The sequence below is a fragment of the Stomoxys calcitrans genome, chromosome 4, assembly GCF_963082655.1.
Source record: "Stomoxys calcitrans chromosome 4, idStoCalc2.1, whole genome shotgun sequence".
NCBI classification, from domain to species: Eukaryota; Metazoa; Arthropoda; class Insecta; order Diptera; family Muscidae; genus Stomoxys; species Stomoxys calcitrans.
In genome coordinates, this window is record NC_081555.1 from 61,436,539 (window position 1) to 61,460,431 (window position 23,893).

At 37.0% G+C, this 23,893-nt stretch overlaps 3 protein-coding genes across 3 annotated transcripts in view; 2 read left to right on the top strand and 1 right to left on the bottom strand.

The window, feature by feature from the left end:
- Positions 1-23,893, top strand: part of LOC106090172 (axoneme-associated protein mst101(2)) — a 503,361-nt gene that overhangs the window by 466,056 nt on the left and 13,412 nt on the right. The window lies entirely within an intron of this gene.
- Positions 1,430-3,052, top strand: LOC131996767 (uncharacterized). Its single transcript, XM_059366675.1, has 3 exons — positions 1,430-1,523; positions 1,614-2,087; positions 2,159-3,052. Exons 2-3 carry the CDS (start codon positions 1,629-1,631, stop codon positions 2,918-2,920), a joined length of 1,221 nt encoding a protein of 406 aa, XP_059222658.1. The 5' UTR covers positions 1,430-1,523; positions 1,614-1,628; the 3' UTR covers positions 2,921-3,052.
- On the bottom strand, positions 3,078-4,238 carry LOC131996768 (uncharacterized). The gene is made up of 2 exons (XM_059366677.1): positions 3,820-4,238; positions 3,078-3,728 (listed from the first exon to the last, which is right to left on the bottom strand). The coding sequence occupies exons 1-2, from the start codon at positions 4,192-4,194 to the stop codon at positions 3,120-3,122; spliced, it is 984 nt and encodes a 327-aa protein (XP_059222660.1). The 5' UTR covers positions 4,195-4,238; the 3' UTR covers positions 3,078-3,119.

Genomic DNA, 23,893 nt, shown 5'->3' on the forward strand with positions numbered 1-23,893 from the left:
TAAGACCGGAGGCGACACGCTTATAAGGTGTATGCATCAGCTTGTCTCCCCGATCGGGCTAGAACGCATGTAAAGACCCTCGAGCGTAATGTGTGCAGTTAAAACCTAAAGTCAATTAGATAATTGGGCTCTATCTGGTAAATCATCCATAATTCAAATCCTGTAAAAGACCAGAGAAGGACAGGTCAACTCTCTGCAAGACTCTGCAAGACATCGCAATATCAATTTCCGACCCTACAAAGTATATATATTTCGGATCATCGTAAAATTCTAAGACAATTCAACGATGTCGTGTGTCTGTCCGTCCGTCTGTTGTAATCACTCTACAGCTTTCAAAAATTGAGATATTGAGCTGAAATTTGGCACACATACGTCTTTTTGATGCACGCTGGTTATGTTCTTGAACGGGCCAAATCGGACTATATTTGGATATAGCTGCTATATGGACCTATCTGGCGATAAACGGTCTAATGCCCATAAATATTTTATTTTTTATCCGATTTCGCTGAAATTTGAAACAGTGGGTTATTTTAAGCCTCCCGACATCTGCTTCATTTATTTCCCGATTTCGCTGAAATTTAAAACAGTCAGTTGTTTTGATCCTACCGATATCCGGCCCTTACATGGTTCTGATCGGACTATATTTAGATATAGCTGCCATATAGACCGTTCTGCCGATAAATGGTCTGGAGCCCATAATAGCTTTACTTTTATCCTATTACGCTGAAATTTTAAAAAGTGAGTTGGTTTAAGCCTCCTTAACAGGCCCCAAATATGTTTGACATCGAATTATATTTAGATCTAGCTGGCGTTGAGATTAGGTCGTAAAGTCAGAGCTGAATTTTGTACTGATTGCCAACACACCATTTATAGACTAACCTAATTTTACCTTCAAAGTCTGGTTGCCTTCGCGAATATGATTTTATGATTTCAACAGATTATTATTTGTTTCGGTATATTGGTTTTAAATTGGAATTTTACGCAAACAAACTGAAAGCATTAAGCAACTATAAGTTTTATATATTTAAAAAAATAAATGTTGACCAATTTTTACGAAAAACCATCTACATTCTTCTTTTCGAACTTTATTAACATCGATGTAAAATCCGTTTTCGATGAAAAAGGTGTCCAGTAAAAATTGCATCCAACCATTGCCGTATATGCTTATAATTTGCATCCTAAAATATTCCTAATTAATAGGAGATAAAATTAGAAAAAGTGGTAGAACTAAAAATCAGAAACACCAAGAGATTTCTACGTTATTGCAATAGTTAACTTTTTTTCATTGCCCGATAACTGATGTCAAATTGCCTAATGAAAATCAAAGATTCAAAAAGTATATTTTAAAATGTTATAACTTGTATTTCACTGTGCTCAAAGCCAACAGAACCAAAAAATTTCCACTAAAGCTAGCCATAGACGAACGATTTGTTGGTGTGATTTGCAAATTTATTGCTGCGATTTATTGCATACCGTTTCTCCACACACGCTCGAACAAATCATAATTCGGCTGACGTTGAAGAGTAAGCATATGCTACGAAGCGGATGATGTTCATTTTGTGTTTGAACTTCGGTTTGTGCTTTTCTTTTCTTTTCTTTTTTTCTTTTGATAGGAAACTTAAAAAAACATGTGCGACGATGCAGCGGCTGATGCAGCTGCGCTTTTAATTATATATACATGTTTCGACATAGAACATAAAAAACAAGAAAAGAAAAAAATCGAAAAAAAAAGAAAAAGAAAATGGAGTGAAGAGTGGCTGCTCGAAAGAAAAAAGCATTCCCATGTAGCAACGCTCAAAAATATGGAAATGCTTACTCCAAGGGATTATAAAAATTTTTTACGCATGGATGTAGATACCTATGAAGAACTATTAAGGTGGGTAACGCCAGCAATAAAAAAGGAGGACACAGTGATGCGTGACGCTATTACGCCAAATGAAAGACTTTCAGCGACGTTACGCTTCCTTGCTTCTGGGCAAAGCTATGAGGACCTTAAATTTCTAACCAAAATATCGGCCCAAAGTCTTGGTGGAATCATATTGGAGACGTCGAAAGCTATTATTGCAGCACTAAAACCATTTATTAAGGTAAGTGAAAATGTTAATATCAAATTCTGGTTGCAGTTTATTTTATTTTTTTATAAATATTTTATTTTTAGATGCCACGCAACTCTGATGAATGGAAAACAATTGCCAATGACTTCGAAAATAGATGGAATTTTAACCACTGCGTGGGAGCCATCGACGGAAAGCATGTGAATATAGTGAAACCGTCTAAATCTGGCTCGTACTTCTACAATTACAAGAAAAACTTCAGTATTGTGATGATGGCACTGGTGGGCGCAAATTATGAGTTTTTAATGGTCGAGGTTGGAATAAATGGAAGATGTTCAGATGCAGGTGTTTTTGCTCAGTCGAAGTTAAAGCAAATGTACGACGATTATGGATTGAATTTGCCAGCCCCGGAAATGTTACCGTTAACCGAAGATGTGGTTCCATATGTTATTGTTGGAGACGACGCCTTCCCACTTTTAGAGAACCTCATGAAGCCTTACAGTCGGCACAACTTAACAGAGGAGGAAATTATATTCAATTACCGACTATCGAGAGCTCGACGAATAGTGGAAAATGCGTTCGGAATTTTAGCGAACCGTTTTAGAATTCTGCACACAACAATTAATTTGTGCCCCGAAAAGGCTTCAATTATAACTCTTGCCTGCTGCTACTTGCATAATTACTTATGTTTTAAAAATTCAAATATATACTTGAAACGCAGTGAGAATGAAGAGAATTTAAATTTCACTGACTTGGAACCAATTGCTCATGGTAATTCGTCAAATAACGCGAAAAATGTTCGGCACAAACTGAGCAACTATTTTAACAGCGTTGGTGCCGTACCCTGGCAGTACAATGCCTCCTAAAACCAGTCACCATTAAAACCCAGCAAAAAAATGTCCTTGAAAGTAATTAGATGGGAGCTATTAACAAACAAATATTTTATTTACATTAAATCTCTTAAATCTATAAAAATAAAAAATAAATAAATTCATTAATTCAGTTTTAGTTATTAATTACATTAAATACTTTGGGGGTTAGTCGATTTAAACACACAAAAAAATGCTATTCATATTCTAACGTGTCAAAAAGCTGCTGAAATGCATTTTCTGATGGCACTACCTCGTCAGGTATTATATGCACGGTTTCATCTAAGTGGGTGCTGTGGTGGGATGACACTGTTGAATAAGCAGGTGAAGGTGTTGGTGTCGCATATAACGGCGTTGCCGATTCATCCGAAAAGTGGAAGCGACTGGGTGGCCTTGTTGATAAAACTGGTGAAGGTGATGGTGTTCCATGAGGTGAAATTGCGGAAAAAGACGAATATGTTGAGGAAGCAGACGCGTAAGGCTTTGAGTTTTGGTTGTTGTGGTGAAAATTGGACATAGGTTTCCGTGGTTGCACTTGCAAGTAAACTTGTTGTTGTACTTGTTGCTGCCCAAGGCTCACGGAACTTTGTAGCGTCAGATTGCCTAGTTGCGCGTACACAAGGGCTTCGTCCATCACCTTTTTTGCATATATTTTTTGCTCCGGCCTTAATTTGCGGAATGTTACTGCCCACGCTTCACCATAAATATCTGCCTCGTCCTTATTTGCTTTTGGGATAGTTTTTTTCAGATGGTCGACAGCCGTTTCTAGAAAATCTGTCGGATCGAATTTTTTTTTCTTTGGTTCCTAAAAATGAAAATATTATGCATTTAGAGACTGAAAATAATAAATTACATACACAAATAAATATTCTATTACACAAGCACAATTTACTTACCTTTTCAATTTCTGCGTCAAACGTCTCATCAAACGTAGAAATGCCTTCCAACTGTGTCTCTTGGTCGAGCAAAAAATTAAGATGGTCAAAATACCACAGCGACGGCACGTATATATCCTCAGCACCTGCACCTGACCTTTCGCTTTTGCGCATCTTCTGCAGCTCCCTTCTGTACGTTGTTCGTAGGCAATTATATTTTTTTTTTACTAGGTCCACCGAAGCATTTTTATCAACCTCTTTCCATTTTGTTACGAGTTTTTCCCATGATTTTTGTTTTTCTAATTTGTCTTTATATTTTTCACTTTTTGTTTGCCAAATGGCATTTTCATTTTTTAACACATCAAAAAATTCTATCATAAAGTCTTTGCTTGCCATTTTTTGTGTGCACTACACGACCTTTCGTTACAATGGTTGAAGAGCAACTGAAATGGCAAAATGGCTTAAAATTTGCGCAGTAGCCCACACACGTATGATTTGTTTGCCAACAAATTGCAAGTTTTTGAAAATTTTCAAAAACTTGCAATTTGTTCGCAAACTACCCCACAGACGTAAAAACGCGACCACAAACCCAACAAATTGCTCGAATTTATCGTTCGTCTATGGCTAGCTTAAAATTTTCGTCCCTTCATCGCAATGAGCTCCGTATCAATTACCTTAAATACTGTATTGTGAACTATGAAAACTAAAAAAACGAAATGGTTTTATTTGAAATAAATATTTTATTCAGACCAACAAGCACAATATTTCATCTACAGTCATTGGGTAAATAACATTTTTTTAACAAGCACAATATTTCATCTACAGTCATTGGGTAAATAAAATTTTTTTTAACGGATTAAATTTCAATTAAAACAGTAAAACGATAATTAGGAGAAAATTCATATAGAATTATGTGCCAGAAAATTTTTTGCTAAATGTGTGTCTTTCGGAACAACTTTTATAAAAAAAAAGAAATTTCCGTGAAGATTTTGGCTTAAATAAACTTTTAATCACTTTTCATTTTAAACATCCACAATTCTTTTTTTTTAACAATAACATTGCGATTCGGTCCTTAAAAATTGCATTATCCCATTAACGACGACAATAGGGTCAAGAATAGAGCTGCCTTAGAAAAATTGTAGCTCGTAATGAAATTTGGATTGGCGTAAAGTGGACGACTGAAACCGGTTATAACAACTTCTCCGTCATGTTTTTGTGGAAAATTGACTTGTCGAAAAACGGCAATTTTTTATATCTCAACAATCAAATGCTTTTTGTCTTGTTGCATTTGATGGTTTCTATATTAAAAAAATAAAAGCAGCTGGTGCGATTTTAGGCCAAAGTCATTAAATCTACATTTCTTCGCTAAATGATTATAGGATTTTAAGAAAATGATTTTTTAGGAAAATGTTGTTTGGGACAGATAAGCGTTATAAAATGAATCTAAAAATGTGGGTCGCGAAATCAAAATTTTATTGAAATTTTGGCTTTAAAAAATAACCTCGTGGTTATGTTGTCTTTAGAGAGTTTTTCGCTGAAATGTATTATTTAAATTTTTTTTTTATAAAAATTTTTCTTGAGAAAAAATTTATTAAAATGTTGTCTGTCTTTAGAAACAATTTCAAAGAAATTTTGTCTTTAAAAAATAATTTCGAAGGGGTCCGGCCCGTGCTGAAGTTTTGTCATTAGAGAACCTTACTCTGAAATTTTGTGTTTCGAAAAATTCATTAACATTGTTTGGAAAAATTTGTTTTTACAACGAATTTCATTTAAATTTTATCCTAAAAAAAGTAATTTTTATCCGAAATGACTTTGTCTAAAGAAAATATTTATTCTTAAGACAAAATAATTTTGGCTACGTCCCTGTGGGAGCTATATAAAATTAGGGTGTACACTCGATTAATCGTTATTCGATTAATTGATTATTTATGACCTTTCAAATAATCGAACAATTGAAAATGATGCATTTTTAAATAAACAAATAATCGAATAATTTAGGACGGTTAGTCGATTAATCGCTTGGATGTTAAAAAGACTTAAAAGCATTTGAAATGCGTCATTTGTCAGCATTTTTTCGATCATGTCCAAAATTTCATTCGATTGGGATGAGAATATCTTATTTACAATTCAATTCGACATACAGATATGAGAAATATTTGAAGGATAAGATCTCAAAAATATCCCAAAATATATAATTTCGATTAATCGGCATCCTCGTTCGGTCTTGTTCGATTAATCGTTGACCCTGGATTTTCAATAAACAACAAACAATCGAATAATCAAAAAATACAATTAAATGTACACCCTATTTACGAATACGAACCGATTGAGACCATATTTGGTTGTAGGGGAAGTCATTGTGCAAAATTTCAGCCAAATCAGACAAGAACTCCGTTCTCTAGGAGTGCAAGAAGTGCAATCAGGAGACCGCTTTACATGAGAGCTATATCAGGTTTTAGACCAATTTAGACCATAATTGGCGTGTATGTTGGAGGTCATAAAAGAAGTCATTGTGTAAAAAATTCGGTCTAATCAGTTAAGAGTTTCGTCCTATAGGGGTTCAAGAAGAAAAATGGTGAGATCGGTTTATATGAGAGCTATATGAGGTTATGCAACTTTTGACACGTATGTTAAAGGTCATTGGAAATTCACTGTGCAAATTTTCAGCCAAATCGGATAAGAATTGCGATCTCTCAAGGCTAAAGAAGTATAATCGGTAGAGCGGTTTATATGGGAGGTATATCAGGTTATGAGCCGATTAAGACAATACTAGGCATAGTTGTTGAACAAACAAGCTCAGTCAAAATTTCCGTCTACATTTATATTTCTAAAACCATTACCCATAATTTCAGCATAAAATATTTATGAATCGTTGCTACTTGCTGAGCAAAATGGGGCAAAAAAACTAAACTTTCTTGTCATTCCATTTTTCAACATCTGCTGCATAGATTTTTTTAATTTCAAATGTGGGGTTATTTATGCAACATTTGGGGTATTCCTTGGCTCACATTCAACAGTAACAGATTTGAATCTCATTCTGCCATGAGCAGCTCCTTCGCATGTGGACGTGTTGCGTCTACTGCCATCACTGCAAAACTGGTTTGGTTCCATTTCACCATTTCATTCCTCTAAAGCAGCAGGCAGACCAGCAAGCGGGAACATTAAAAAAGTTGATTGGTACATGCGGAATGTGTATGCAACAAAATCTGCTTAGAAATTTGTGCCATTTTTGCTGCAGGGCTTGTTTTTAAACTGTTGTTCATTTCGAGTTGTGTGCTGCTACACAGTCGTCCTCCATCTCTGCGTCACTCCACAATCTTAAAATCTTTTCTGTGGCAAGCCAGCGTTCTCCAATGGAGCAGCCATCCACCGAGTCAGCTCGTTCATTGCTCCTCTCGTTATGCTGAGACTGTTTCATCTTTCGCGAGTGTTGACTTGGTCTAGATTCTGCTGGTGTGTGTGTGTTTTTTTTTTTTTTGGGGGGGGGGTTACTCTTCCTACTTCCTCTTCCGTCTCATCAATGTTATGTGGCATATGAAGTTTGGAGCTTATCTAGTTTATTTAACAGAGCAAGTAAAATATTTGATTATAAACTCAGAGTTGATCATGAATAAATTGATTGATTCGATCGGATCGGATCGATCCATAATGAAATTCGATTGGAACTGCTCATTCGTCATACGTCTTTTGCTAAACCCTTCTTTTGCTAAAACCTAAAGTATTATATCCGCATATCATTCTTTCAACAGTAAGATGGGTCCAAGAACCTTTGCTAATGTCGCTATGGACTGTTTGGTGATGACAGTTGTCGACAAGGGAGAAGAATAGGGCTGGGCGACAAGGTAGAAGAATACCTAGGAATAACTGGAGTGGGATAGTCAATGGACTGTCATCAGTATACTCCGATGTGCTTGCGGAATTTCCTGGGTCTCCTCTAGTTTGTGACGATGCAGGCTGGTGTTGAGGCCTGCATCGAGTTCTAACGAATCTTGTGAGGATGAACTCCTGGTGGAGTCAGAAGACGAGACTAACACAACAGTGAAGGAAGTTCTAAATCCTTACTATGGTCCGGTTTCTACAGATAAATCTCCACCATTGTAAGGCCGCTTCGGCGGCACTAAAGGTCCTCCTGATTGCTAGGGGTTTGATGTGGTTCGTGGACTAAGAATTCCGGGATTTAAACATCTCAAGGGTTCGATGATTGGGAGACACATAGCCTGTATTCTTGCAAAGAGTAGTCTAAATATTTTTCTTCTTCCGTGGTTAAGCACTGAAGATTTAGTGGTAGCTTTGAAAAAAACAAGTCTTATTACTGGCTGGCTTCCCCATATAGGCACACGACTCAGACCGCCTTCAAACCTTAAGTCGCTGGTTGAAGCTGCTTCTGTAGGGAAGAAAAGCCTCATTGCAGGAAGTGATGCTTATGTACATCACCCCATATGGGGAAGTTCGGATACCAACGAAAGGGGTGAGCTGCTTATTGAATATAGGGGATAAAACGACATTTATTACCAGGAACAGGCAGAAGGTACTAGATATTGCCTTTGCGGATTGGGATAAATTTCGGCACAAATTCTGCACCACTATCCCTTCTAGACTTGAAAAGAAAGTGGAAACTATGGAGGATATAAACAAAGTGGTGAAGCGGATCAGGAAAGCCCTGAATGATTCGCTTGTGTCAGCATGCCCTAGTGCTAAGCCGAGGGGCAAACAGCGACCGCCATGGTGGACCCCAGAGCTGGTTGGTCTAAGGAAGGACTGCAGAAAACTCTTCAACAGAGCAAAAGCCACAAGAGCACCACAGGATTGAGACATCTATAAGGCTGAGCTAAGAAAATATAAGGGCGAGCTTAAAAAGGCTCAGAACAAATCCTGGGTAGAATTCTGCAGCTCCATGACGGATACATCTGAGGCTAAAGAAGATTCTATCCTCGTCGGAGGCCATTAGGGAAATTTTGTCTGAGCCGAAAATCCGGCCCTAATGATGTATCACCAGTTGAATTACAAGCTGTGTCTGATAGACTGGTTCCCTGGCCTAGGGAGATATACTGTGCTTGTACCAAAATGTCAGATATGCCTGTGGGATGGAACGACGAAGGAGAAAGATTTTCGTCCTATTAGTTTGTCATCCTTTGAGCTGAAGACTCTTGAGAGGTTGATAGAAACATATCTTAAAGCAAAGATCCCTGGAGATCGCCTGTCGCGGCAGCAGCATGCATATAGTAAAGGCAAATCCACTGAAACGGCCCTTCACGACCTAGTCGGATACATAGATGGTTCTAGTGCTGTCAAGAAATATACAATGGTAGCATTAGAGTTGGAGTTGGAGGAGGAGATGGAGGAGGAGTTGGAGTTTCTAGGTATCAACTCTGCCGTAAGAAAGTTTATTAATAACTTAATAAACTAATAGGTATGCCCACCGTTCAGTTTAATTAGCTGAATTATGGCAGGCTTGGGATCTTAGAATTCAAAAAGATGGGTCAACAGAGGAACACCCCAAGGAGGTGTACTGTCTCCTCTACTTTGGAATATTGCCATTAACAATATATTATTGACTCTGGAAAAAAAGGCGTAATCGTTGTCGCGTATGCTGATGACGTTGCAATTGCGGGTAAGGGAACGATTCTTTCCTGTTTCCTTGGGCGGATAGAATGTTCCATTTACAGAAAGCGTAAAATACCTGTATGTTTTGCTGGACAGGAAATTTAACTTCAAATCCAACATTTTGGAAAGGGCAAGAAAGTCCACTCTTGCCCTATACACCTGCAAGAGCCATTCGCAAAAGTTGGTGAGTTAGACCGCGTGCCATGCATATAATGCTATGTGGACTGACATGCATGTCAGACCTATAATGCTATACGGTGTTGTGGTCTGGTGGACGGCGCTTCAAAAGTCCACCTACTGCTCAATACTTAACCGGATCCAAAGGATGGCTTGTCTGTGCGTCCCAGCCGCACTGAGGACGACACCATCTGATGCACTGAATGTAATGCTACATCTTATGCCTCTGGACATTGTGGCTACCCAAATTGCTGCGACCACTGTCGTGAGGTTAAGAGAGCTTTCTCATTGGTCATGTGGCGGCTACGGACATTGTGTTACCCTTGATACAATATCCGAAGTTCCAGGCAGTATGGATTACACCCTACCTGATCCGCTTTTTGATAAAAATTACTGCTCCACTATTACTGATAGAACCAATTGGAACTACGATATCCCTGGTAACAGAAGTTACATAGACTGCTATACGGATGGTTCCAAACTAAACGACCAAGTGGGTCTTGGGGTGTACTCTAAAGATCTGGAACTGGACATATCGTAAAGGTTACCCGACCACTGCAGTGTGTAATAAGCAGAGATCCTTGCAATTAAGGAAGTGGTAGAATGGCTAAGATATAATGTCGTTACGACGATTGGCATAAATATCTTCTCAGACAGCCAGGCAGTCATTAAATCCCTGGAGAACGTATTTCTGAACACAAAAACGGTCCTCGACTGTTGTAGATCTCTCAACGAGATGGCTGAACGCTTCAAAATTCACCTGTTCTGGGTGCCGGGCAGAGATATGCCAGACGAGCTTACGAGACTAGGAACTACCTTACACATTCTAGGGATACTGGAATCTGTGGGTATGCCTCTAGCGACATGTAAGCTAAGTTTTCAGGACCAGGACCGAAGGGCAACAAATGATAGATGGTCACAAAGAGGGGACTGTGAGCATTCCAAAACTATGTGGCCTAATCTTCACTTGAAGAGGTCTACTGCTTTGCTGTCATTGGCTAGAACAGACGTCTCAGTCATTATGTCCGTCATGACAGGTCACTGTCTAATCGTAAAACTGCTGACAGACTGAAAGTTGCCAGCAACAACTTTTGCAGGAGCTGTGAGGACATCGAAGAAGTGGAGACTATAGAACACCTCCTGTGTGTGTGTCCCGCACTAGCTGTCAGAAGAAGTTCCACTTTAGGTTCTCATTTCTTTGAGGACCTGTCGGATTTAGCGGATGTGAACATTGGGTTATTGGACAGTTATTGGGCTTTTTAAAGCGATCTGGATGGTTCAACGGTAGGATCTAGAAGGCATCTTCCTTCTTCTGTTCCTGTGGTATCACAATGGGCGAAAACGTCTAAATGAGTCTGATGGCAGACTGCCACTTAAACGTAACCTAAAAACCATACACATAGTAGGAGTCATAGAAGAAGACGTTGTACAAATTTTGATGAAGGTCGGTTGAAAATGCGCTTGAAAAGGCTCCAGAAGTGAAAATTGGTCGACACATATATATAGGAGCTATATCTAAATCTGAACCGACTTCCTCAAATTCTCCAGTAATCTCTAGAGTCAAAAGAAAATTTTGAGTGCCAAATTTAGTGATGGTCAGTTGACAGTTGATGGTCGCTATATTTAAATCTGAACTGATTTGGGTATGTTCTGTCGCTGGGCCTCAAAAGTCATCTGTGCCAAATTTCAAGAAAATCCGATCAAAAATGCGATCTGTACTTAATTGTTCTATGATGACCGCCATTTTGTTGAGAACTAGCCTTCTCGCGAAAAATGATGCTTGCGACATAAATCCGCAATTAATAAACATTATTTTTCATTTTCATAAATATGCTTTAGTAGACGTCCAATAAAAGCCGTCTCCTGTAAAACTTGAATTTAGTTGCTTACATCATTCTCGAGATATAATGTACAACCTAGATGTTTGCACAATACACTTCTCCTTTAATCCATAAAAGACCTACGAGTATTGTATTGAATCGTTTCCTTTACATTTCTGACTCACAACGAAAGATTTGTTCCCCATCTTAGGGTCGACCTCACTTTGCATTTACCGTTCGCTATGGCTGTCATCTCCGTTTACTTTGTTCTAACTTTGAAATTCATTTTGTGGAGCACTTTTCGGTTTACTTTTTGTTGTGCTGCTATACTGCCGTTGATGTAGTTGTTGTTGTTCCTGTAGTTTATGTTATTTCGGGTTTAACCGCTCCAAAGAAAGGAATCATAACGGTTTGTCAAACAAAATAGTATTTCTCGTACACCTCACAGTGGTTTTGGTTTGGTAAAAAACAAAAAAACAAAAAACAGGATTAAGAATGTGGTTTACAATAGTTGAGGTGAAGAGCGCGAGCAAACATCAGGCTTTACAACGACAGCGTTCAAAGCCAGAACTGTAAGAGGACGGACATCCAGTTGGATGGTTGTCGGTGTAAATGGTTGAGAGGTGACTGTTGTTGATGACTACAACCTGGCTGTGTGCATGTGCCACATAGTTGTGTATCCAGCTCATGTGTGCCAAATTCTGCAATACCGTTTTTTATGCCCAGAAGTAGTATATGTTGAGATGATTTAAGTATTGTCAAAGGCTATCCCCAAGTGTTCGAGGGAATAGAAAATAAGCACATGTCAAATGGGGAATACAATCAATTTGTTGTTGGGATATTGTGCTTCTTTTGCCTATGCAATTACTTCTCAATGATTTACAATTTATTCTAGAGTGGATTTAAATTGAATTATTTCCTTGACAGCATCGTCTTGCGGACGATTTTGGAAAAAGGAAACTCGGAATATATTCAACGTTCACACAAATATTTCGAAGCGGTCCAGAATTGTACTGCAGCATACTCGTATAAACATGTCAATGCAATAGAGAGGCAGCTTCTTACTGAAGTTTTATGAAATAGTTATTCCTGAACAAGATGCTATTAATTTTCCATTGCAAAGGCGATATTCTTAGGAATTACTGAAAACTCCTTATTTAAGGAATGTTTTGTTAAATATAACCTTCACTTAAATTGTTATACCCTCCACCATAGGTATACTAATTTCGTCATTCCCTTTGTAACACATCGAAACAACGGTCTAAGAACCCATTGATTATATATATTCTTGATCGCCATGACATTTAAGTCGATTTAGCCTTGTCCGTCGATCTGTCTGCCTGTTTGTACAAAAAACACGCTAACTTAGGAAGGGGTAAAGCTAGGAGCTTGAAATTTTGCACAAAATGTTATTAGTATAAGGCCATTTCAGTCCATATTTAGATATAGCTCTCATATATAAGTTTGCTGAAGTATATGCGGGTGAACTACAATCTATTTCAAAATTTCAAGAAGTTAGAATATCTAAACTTGAAGGGAATTACAATAAAACTCAATTTCTTAAATTGAATTATTCCCTTAAAGAAATTTTTCTCTTTTTCTTGTGTAATGATTGTTAATTTCAACATATAATGTAAAGGAGAATAAATTAAAGCTAAATTTTATTTGCATTAGGTAGTACAAACTACCAGCTCCCAAGCATTAAAAGAAAGAAATAAATTTTAATTTATAATTTTTAGTCAAGCTAAAAGTATAAATTTGATTGTTAATTAACACATGCACTTCGCTCTCCATTCGCATTCATAAATAAATTAGCTAAATTATAAAATAATTAATTTTGTTCCATTAATTTATCTTAAACAAGTCGAATCTTGGGAATCCACCAACCACCATGGATTCTGTTAAAAATTTATACAAAATAAATTTAGTTGAGAGGCACAAGTTTATTTTACAAGTAAAACTCCTATCAAACCAGCTAAAATTAAAGGAACCGAACAAGAAAGATCGAAAGACATGGGATCTATATCAGGTTATAGACCGATTCGGACCGTATTTGGCATAGTTGTAACAGGGTCAAGGAGTAAAATCGGTGTAGTAAAACTTTTTTAAATAACAAAATTTAATATTTATTATGTTTATCAGAGAGAAAATTTTGATCAGACAATACCACCTCAAAACTATTTTGCTTAAGTTAAATTTTAATGAAATTTTTTCTAAACAAATTTTAATGAAATTTTTTCTAAAGACAAATTTCAGCGTAATATTTTTAAAGACAAAACTTCACCACAATTATTCCTGAAGACAGAATTGTAACAATTCAGCGTGCAATTTTCCCACAATTTCATTTCAAAGACAAAATTTCAATAAAAATTTTTCTAGAAATTAAATTTTTTTCTAAAGGCAAAATTTCAATGTAATATGTCTAAAAGCAAAATTTTGCTCAGGTCCGATTTCGATCAATTTCAATAACATCTTTTCAAACAAAAACATTTTCTTAAAATTTTTTCTATAGACAATTTTTAATAACAATAACAATAGACAAAATTTTTACCCATTACGCTTGACTTTTGATTCCCTTGTCAAGTTTGGATGAAATTTCATATGTATATTCATAATTTAGAGCGTGTATATTGAAGTAGTCATTTTTTGAATTTCTTCAGACAATTTTTTAAGAAAAATTAAAAAAAAAAGAATTGTTGACAATTTTAAACAAACTTATTATTTCCTAAGCCACAACGTATTTGCAACAAAAAAAAAATCATGCTCTTAATATTTTATAAACATTTAGCGAAGAAACGCGGACTTAATTACATCGAGATATAATAGCACCTGCTGACTTATAGTATATATTATTTTTTTGATTTAGAAAGCATCAAATCCAACAAGACACTAAAATGGATTCCAAAAATCTCACTCCAAAGAATATTGAGAAAAATTTTTGTTGAATATTTTAGAATGTTAAAAATGGCTAATTGCGACAAGCCAGTTTTCCCCAAAACTTGACCTTATATCACCGGATAAATTGTTTTTAGCTAGTTTTAGTCGTACACTTTACGCCAATTCACATTTCATTGGGATACCTCTTTTCTAGCTCGAGCTGGAATTTTTCTAAGACAGCTCCGTTCTTGGATTTTTCTACCCTTTCGTATTTAATGGGTTAATGACACTTTCTTTAAAGACCCAATCACCCACATTTACATTTTATTTTCTAATTTTCTTTTTTTCCTTGGCATTTCACTGTACAGTATTTAAGGCAATTGATACGGAGCTCATAGTGAATTAGGATCGAAATCTATCAGTCAATAGCAAGCAGCATTGATTCTAGTAGAAATTTATTAGTTCCGTAGGCTTTGACACAGTGCATTTTGTTTTTAATTTTAATATTTACTTTTGATTTATTGTTTTCCTTCCAAAGAAATCTTTTTCCAATGACAAGATTACAATGAATTGAACTTAATGCCCAACTTAAATACGGAAATGTGCTAAAATTATGTTAGTCGACAGACTTTTATCTATAAGAACAAGTTTTATATCACAATAACGGCTGTCGCTAGGTCATTTGACATCTACTATTTATTTATTTCATCTCCAGAGTAAAAGTTAGTGGGCAAAGAAAGAAAAGTTTACAACTGCAATAACGCTGATTTCAAGTTCTACCACCTTTTCTTATTTTATCTCCAATAAATTAGGAAAACTTTAGGACTTACAAAGACATGACGCAAATTATAGCCATATACGGCAATAGTTGGATGTAATTTTAACCGGACATCTTTTCCTTCAAAATTGGATTTTCGATCGAAAATTTAAAAAAGTTCGGAGGAGAACATTGTGTGTTAATGAAGGTGGTCTCACCCGAACAGCTGAAAATAGACGGTCAGTTTGGCGGTATTAACATGTCAGTTCTGTGTTTACATTCTCAGCAAACAACCCCATTTTTTGCATGTTCTCTTTGTTTGAGTTTCTCTTTCCCTCATTTAACTGGCACACGTGCGCAAACGAGGACAATTTTCTTTGGTTTTGTTGAGAACAATGCCAATTTTGAAATGTCATCTTGATGACGAGTTGGCGGATTGCACCATATAATTTGTGGTTGTTAAACAAATGAGACCACCTTTAATTGTTTCGCCATGGAAGGAGAAATAAGCGGCATCATTTAAGCAGGGCGTAGATAGCTCGTCGTAAAAATCGGTCACAATTTATTTTTTTGAAATATTTAACATTTATTGCTCAAATTTTTGTTTGTTTCTCTTTTGAGACGAGCTCAATGATCGTAGATGCAAATGGGAAAGGAAAACCAAAGATAGCAACACACACCAACCACTATGGGACGCGTTTCGTCTTTGGCTAGAAGACTTTTCAACCATATTAGGTGTGATGGCTTCAAGGGCCGTGCGTTGGTATGTTGTATTTTGAATCGTATTAATTGCGAAAACGCATCTATGATACAATTACCACATTAAACAAGCTCGACAACCCTGCTTTTTAGCTGTACTTTTTCCAATGCATTTATTTTCCTTAATTTTTTAATTTATTTGCGTAAAATTTTATGGTAATAAAAGTCATTTAAAACCAATTGACCGACACAAACAATAACCTGTTGAAATCATAAAACTAGCTTGAGATAAAAGAAAAATTAGCGCAAAAGAAACATATCATCAAAATACTGAAGCTGGTTAGTCAAAACTATTACTATAAAACTAAGATATTCGTAAAGACAAGCACATTTTTAAGGCTTTGAAAGATTTGGATCGGCCTGATAATAGTGTGTTGGCAAGCCGTACAAAATTCAGCTTTGACTTTAACCACAAGTCGCAGCTGATGGGCTAATTCCTGCAATTAGTAGGGACGACAATTTTAAAAAAAAAAGTTTGAGGTATCTTTACCAATTTCACAGTAACAGAAAAATTTTGCCAATTTTCGATTTTGAAAAAATGTGGATTGGGGGGCCCACCCCAAAATAAAGCCTGGCTACGTCCCTGATGGTTATACACCGATTAAGACGGTATTTGGCATAATTATTTGAAGTCATACCAGAACACAACGTGCAAAATTTCAGCCAAATCGGACAAAATATTGCAGGTTCCAGGGCTCTAGAAATCAAATCGGAGGATCGGTTTACATGGGAGCTATGTTTAAATCTGAACCGATATGGCCCATTTGCTATTTCCAACGACCTATTGGTTTGCCCAAAAAGTAATTGCGGATTTTCATATAGTCGGCGTTGACAAATTTTTTTACAGCTTGTGACTCTGTAATTGCATTCTTTCTTCTGTCAGTTATCAGCTGTCACTTTTAGCTTGCTTTAGAAAAAAAGTGTAAAAAAGTATATTTGATTAAAGTTCATTTTAAGTTTTATTAAAAATGCATTTACTTTCTTTTAAAAAATCCGCAATCAAGATTAATTATCTGTGTAAAATATCAAGCGGCGTTCGACCGCTATCGTAATTTCGACAGACGGACGGACGGACGGACATGGCTAAGTCGTCTCAGAACGTCGAGACGATCTTAGACAAATATTTCGAATGACTAGATTAGTATACCCCCATCCTATGGTGGTGGGTATACAAATCAAAGCAGACTGCTACAAAACAGTACGAAGCAAAAACTGAATATAATCATTAAATTTATAAATGAAATTTGTATGGACATAGAAGTCAAATAAAATGTATTGACGCAATTTTAAATAACTGGTTTTAATTTTATTTCCCTATTCACGCTATTCCGGATTTCTGCGGGTGGCCATACTTATTTGTGAAAAACATGGCATGGCAATACGGGTGACGAATGTTTTACATAAGCCTGCACTGGTAATTTATCCAGAACTTCGTTGTCCTGGATAGATGTCATTTTCATACAAATTTGATTGCACTGCCCTATATAAGTATTACTAAAATAAAACACAGTTATTGACACAATATTTATTTTATTTTAGTTATGGATTTATTGTCTACACAATAAGATAATAATATTATACATAGAGTGTAGATTTATTGCGATCTAATAAATCCAACTTAAGTAGGTTCACAATAAATAAACTAGGTTACAATAAATAACAAGTAAGAGCCTGCTAAGTTCGGTAGGGCCGAATCTTATATACCCTCCACCATTGATCGCTTTTGTCGAGTTTTTTTCCCGGCATCTCTTCTTAGGCAAAACAGGATATAAGAAAGGATTTGCTCTGCTATTAGATCGATATCAATATATGTTCCGGTTTGGACCAAAATTAAAATATATGTTGGAGACCTAAAAAAAGTTGGAGAAGTAAAATCCCCATATCTGTATATAAATATGACAGCTATAGCAGGTTATGAACCGATTTAAACCATACTTGGCGCAGTTGTTGGATATCATAACAAAATACTACGTGCCAAAATTCATTCAAATCGGATAAGAATTGCGCCCTCTAGAGGCTCAAGAAGTCAAGACCCAAAATCGGTTTATATGGCAGCTATATCAGGTTATGAACCGATTTGAACCATACTTGGCACAGTTGTTGGATATCGTAACAAAACAAGTGGTGCAAAATTTCATTCCAATCGGATAAGAATTACGCTCTCTAGAGGCTCAAGAAGTCAAGATCCAAGATCGGTTTATATGACACCTATATCAAAAAATGGACCGATATGGCCCATTTACAATCCCAACCGACCTACACTAATAAGAAGTATTTGTGCAAAATTTCAAGCGGCTAGCTCTACACTGTACAAGGTATGGTTCAAATCGGTCTATAATCTGATGTAGCTGTCACATAAACCGATCAGGGTCTTGACTTGAAGTTGTTCGTTATGGCTTTCTCCAACTATTCTAGGTGTGGTTCAAATCGGTCTTCAACCTGATAATATAAATTGATCTTGAATCTTGACTTTTTGAGCCATTGGAGGGCGCAATTTGGCTGAAAATTTGCATGACGCGTTTTGTTATCATTTCCAACAACTGTGCACAATATGACTTTCTCATGGCCTTTAACATACCTGTCAAATTTGGTCTGAATCGGTCTATAGCCTGATACAGCTCCCTTATAAACCCCATGTGTGTAATTCTTATTCGATTTGGCTGAAGTTTTACACAATGGCCTCTACTGGTCTCCAACATTCAATTCATTTATGACCCGAATCGGACCATAACTTGATATAGCTCCAATAGCATAACAATTATTTTCTTTTATCCTTTGTTCACCTTAAACAACTCGACAAATGCGGTCCATGGTAGAGGGTATATAAGATTCGGCCCGGCCGAACTTGGCACGCTTTTACTTTTTAATTTTATGGAAAACCCACGAATCATGCCAAATAAACTCACACATAATATAATAATTTTTTGTCAAGAAGTTATTATCTAACTAATCATATTAAATTAGGATTATTGCGATTGTCATTTGTTTTGGATTACAATTTAGGAATTAATTTTCCTTACCGGTCATATTTTTTTTACCTAAGTTTAAATTTTTTTAACTGGTGGTAAGAAAAAGCTTAAGAACACTTCCATACCATCTTCTAATGTTAAGGCAAGTTTAAAATAAGTAAAAATATGCATAATGCGTTATAAAATTTGTAAGCAAACTTTGGGTAAATTTTTTTACTACATAATGCGATACCCTTTTGTTTTCAGTGTAAGGACAAGCTAAATCTTCGATATAAGGTCAAAGGAAGTGAGATGATCGTGAATTAAGGGATATAGATCCTTCAAGAATATGTAGGGCAATCTAAACTTAGAGATTGATCGATTAGCTGTATTTGGCTAGAACGGAACGTCCAGCCAAAACTCATCGGGTCGGGCTGTAAAGTTGTAGGTAACGAATTCTTTTACGCTGTCAGGAACCGGGGGAAGAGGAAATTGTAGAATGTCTTGTGTGTATTTTACTCTAGGTTTTCATTTCTTTAAGGACTATCAAGTTATAAAGCTTCTGAAAGCAAACCCTGGCGGTACTCAGCGGTACAAACTAGAAGACATCTTCCTTATGATTGTTCCTGTGGCATTAAAATGGACTCAAATGCCGTCCTTTCTTTAACAAAGAGGTTGTTGAGTTTATGCGAATTTTATTTCGGCATTTAGGATCAAGATTTTAAAGCACTTTTAAGCCAAAAATGTAATGCTGAGACAAAGTTTCAACACCGGATGGTCTTTAATCCCACAAAATGAATTTTGTAACAAGCGAAAATTTGTATTTATAGCTCAACATTTTTTGCATCTCTCTAAATGCTATAGAACTGTTTGATATAGGAGAAGATTCTACATGGGAAAAATTAAGCAACATTTGCAAATTAATAACCTAATTTCCTAATAGGTGTTATTATTTTAACAATTTTACAATGTTTCAGTGGTGAAGTTGATGTTCGTTTTTCATAACTCTCATTTCGTAGGGCCTGACTCACTTCCGTCGGCTTCACTAATCTCAGAGCGCAGAGTTTAAGTTAACCTTTTTTTTCAAACCTGCCTTCTCTTCTTCTATAATCCTCGTAGTCGTGTCGACAAAGGTCATCGAAACTGAGATTTGGACTGGTTCTTATTCTCTATCCGAGTGCGCAAAGTTGAGAGAGGCAATTAATATTTCCTTCTCTTATCCCCAGCGTTGATCTGTTGCATTAAGTTGATCAGTTTCATTAAGTTTTCTTAGCGAGATTCCAATGCAGGGTATTGTCCGGCTTTAGACCGTTGTTTAATGCTTTCTATTCAAAGAATAGTTTAGCAAAAAAAAAAAAAAAAACATTGAAAAGTCAGCAAAAGTGTGTTGCTTGCTGGAAGCATTTTAGGTTGATTAATATATGTTTCATCTCTCGTGAATTTAAGCATATCTTGTAGCTTCGGCAGAGTTTACAGCCGACAGTGCTGCTGGTCGCCAGATACTCACAGAAAAACATTTAGATAAGACTTACAACCCGATCGCAGCAAACTTTTGCAAATGAACGAAGTGGTTTTCACAGTCTAATAACAGTTTTGGTCTTGTACGATAAATAGTGGTATTATAACGGGACCTAATCTCTGAATCTGAGCTGTGTCATCAACGTTGGATACTGGTCTATCATTTAAACGGTGATCTGCAATATTAAACTCGTCCACACAACACGAACGTGCTTCATTTGAAACATGCCGTCTAATATTGGGTTGCCCAAAAAGTAATTGGTAATGTAGTAGTAATATAGTCGGCGTTGACAAATTTTTTCAACGGCTTGTGACTCTGTAATTGCATTCTTTCTTCTGTCAGTTATCAGCTGTTACTTTTAGCTTGCTTTAGAAAAAAAAGTGCGCGAAATTTTGTTTACATTTTTTTATGGTACCACATGTATTGTGGTACCACATGTATTGAAAGAAATTCATTTAACAAACCGAATCAACGCTTGTGATATGCAGCTTAAACGCAATGAATTCGATCCGGTTTTAAAACGAATCATAACTGGAGATGAAAAATGGATTGTTTACAACAACGTTAGTTGAAAACGATCATGGTCCAAGCATGGTGAACCAGCTCAAACCACTTCAAAGGCTGATATCCACCAAAAGAAGGTTATGCTGTCTGTTTGGTGGGATTGGAAGGGTGTGGTATATTTTGAGCTGCTTCCAAGGAACCAAACGATTAATTCGGATGTTTACTGTCAACAATTGGACAAATTGAATACAGCCATCAAGGAGAAGCGACCAGAATTGGTCAATCGTAAAGGTGTCATATTCCACCAGGACAACGCTAGACCGCACACATCTTTGGTCACTCGCCAAAAACTGAGTGAGCTTGGCTGGGAACTTTTGATGCATCCACCATATAGCCCTGACCTTGCACCATCAGACTACCATTTATTTCGATCTTTGCAGAACTCCCTAAATGTCAAAACTTTCGGCAATGATGAGGCTATAAAATCGCACTTGGTTCAGTTTTTTGCAGATAAAGGCCAGAAGTTCTATGAGCGTGGAATACTAAATTTGCCAGGAAGATGGCAAAAGGTTATCGAACAAAATGGCAATTGTATATTAGATTAAAGTTCATTCTAAGTTTTATTAAAAATGCATTTACTTTCTTTTAAAAAATCCGCAATTACTTTTTAGGCAACCCAATAGTTTTCTTAGGCTCTTAAAACACCCTTGTGGCCTAAGGAGTTAAGTTTAAGATAATATTTGTTGAAATATGTACAATAATATGTGCTATAATTACGTGCTACCAACCGCTCAATGTCAAGTGTTAACAAGAGGCGTGTTACTACCAATTTATCAATTACTTACAATGTTAATTGATATCGATCGGAAAAGTAGAGAACCATACATCAATTTGCCATTATAAATGTAAGCGCTGCCAACAAAATTACTAAGTCCAAAAGATAATGACAAATTCATGAGAACTCTAATCAACAGCCTTAGGAGGAGCAGGGTTAGTCCAACTAGAAGCCTCTTAAAACATAGTTCAGTGTTACCGAATGAACTAAAATCATTACATACCATCATCATACCTTTCCATAATAACACCTTGAAGCAGAGTGGTAGCCAGCAAGCAATTAACAGCTTCTGGTGGTTTACGTTTTCTTTTTTCTCCTCTCAATGCCATCGCCACACTATGGGCGGAAATGGAGAAAAATTGGTAAAAGAAGAAATTTTTCATGCTCCTAATATCAAAATTTAGCTTATGAAATCGCATTGTCATTCCGAAATATAACCGACATCTATACATGGTAAGTTTGGTGTTCGTTAGGTTAGATTGAAAAGAGGATATTAATCCGCACCCTCTAAGCCAGTAATCGGCTTGTGCGTTCTAAATACTAAAAAAATAACCTCGATAAAGAAAATTTTAAGTTAGGAATTCCGTGCTACTTACAAAATGCATGTTTGTTTTCCATGCCAAGCCCCTAAATTGGTTCATGTCTGGTATTGTGTCCCCACCCAAGTACCGGTGTCTTTTAGCCGCGAAAGCTGGGCAATGGCATAGGAAATGCTCCAACGTCTCATCATCTTCCCCGCATGCTATCATTTGCCGCACCGATTTTGCATAAGTGAGCTCATAGTCCTATGTGTCCCGTTATGACACCAAAAGCTATACTGACCTCCTTCTTACTTCCTTCCAGTAAAAGCCTCGTCTTTTCACGATCTGGATCCCCCCAAAGGATTTTCGCCCTTCTACCAACTGTTTCGCTGTTCCACAGTGTTACATGCACGTTCGTCGCCCACGCCCTTAACTCGGACAGCGTCGACCCTAAAGGCTTCGGGTTAACCAAGTTTATCGACGGCAGTTCTCAGGCCTTCACTGCCAAATCGTATGCCCTTTCATTCCCCCTTACTCCGCTAAAGCCCTGCAGATTGTGCCACCATCAGAGAAGGCGTTAATCTCTTTCTTACACTATTCGCGATCTTACCGTCCTGGTTATTTTTGACCTTATGGCCATTTTTCTGTCCGCAAAGATGTTCGCAATCGACATCCTCGCGTTAGTATCACACGCATTCCGTGATCGCCCGGAGCTCCGCCTGCAGGACCGTATTATAGTCAGGCAATCTAAAACAGATCTCAGTCCCTGGCTTCTGAATGTGGACTCCCAGGCCCACTCTGTCCTCTATCTTTGATACATCCGTGTAACATGATCTTCCAGACGGCAATGCTAGGGTTTTGTCTATCCAAAACCGTGCCGCTGGCACCAGTGCCTCTTACTCGACCTCAAGTGTCGTCTCAGGTATCCGATCGGAAACCTCTTCCCATCGTCAATCGATTCTCCCATCGCCTTAAGTCTCATAGCAGCAGTGGCTGCCTCACACTTAATATGTATGTCAATGGGTCGGATATCTAGAAAAGTCCCCAGTGCCCTAGTGTGCGTTGTCCTCAACGCCTGTTGTATGGCCCTTATGTTGCACTTTTCCTCCATAGCAGTCAACCAAACTACTGATACGTAAGTAAGTGTTGGTCTAGACAAGCTCCTGTGGAGCCAGTACACTATCCTCGGATTCCCACAATTCGTGTCTACGAATTAAAGATTACTCCTAAGTATTTGACTTTGTCAGATATCGAAATCGTATTGTGTAGGAAACGTGGTGCGTCAAATTGGCCCACATTCGTCTTCCTCTTGGACAGGCATATTTCAGTCTTCTCTGGGCTAATAGTGAGATTCCTGGGTCAAGCCCAGTCATATGCCACATTCAATTCCTTTTCGGTCCTTCTTTGTAGCTGGTTCGGATCCTTACCCCTAAGTTTGGCTTAGGCCTCTCCAAAACTATATAAAGCATTCAGAAGATGTTTACATGCCTATACACCAATTTAATTAAATAGAAAAGTAACATTCTTTTGTTCTCTACTTAATCTGGAAACAAATTTTTTTTGCTTTTGAATAAAAATTTATTTTAGTCTTTAAAAAAAAATGTTTTTTTCAAAACCCTTCTTTTTTGCTCCAATCCCTCCCCTTTTCCATATAAGAAAAAGAATTTGTGATTTAATATTGGGTTGCCCAAAAAGTAATTGCGGATTTTTTAAAAGAAAGTAAATGCATTTTTAATAAAACTTAGAATGAACTTTAATCAAATATACTTTTTTA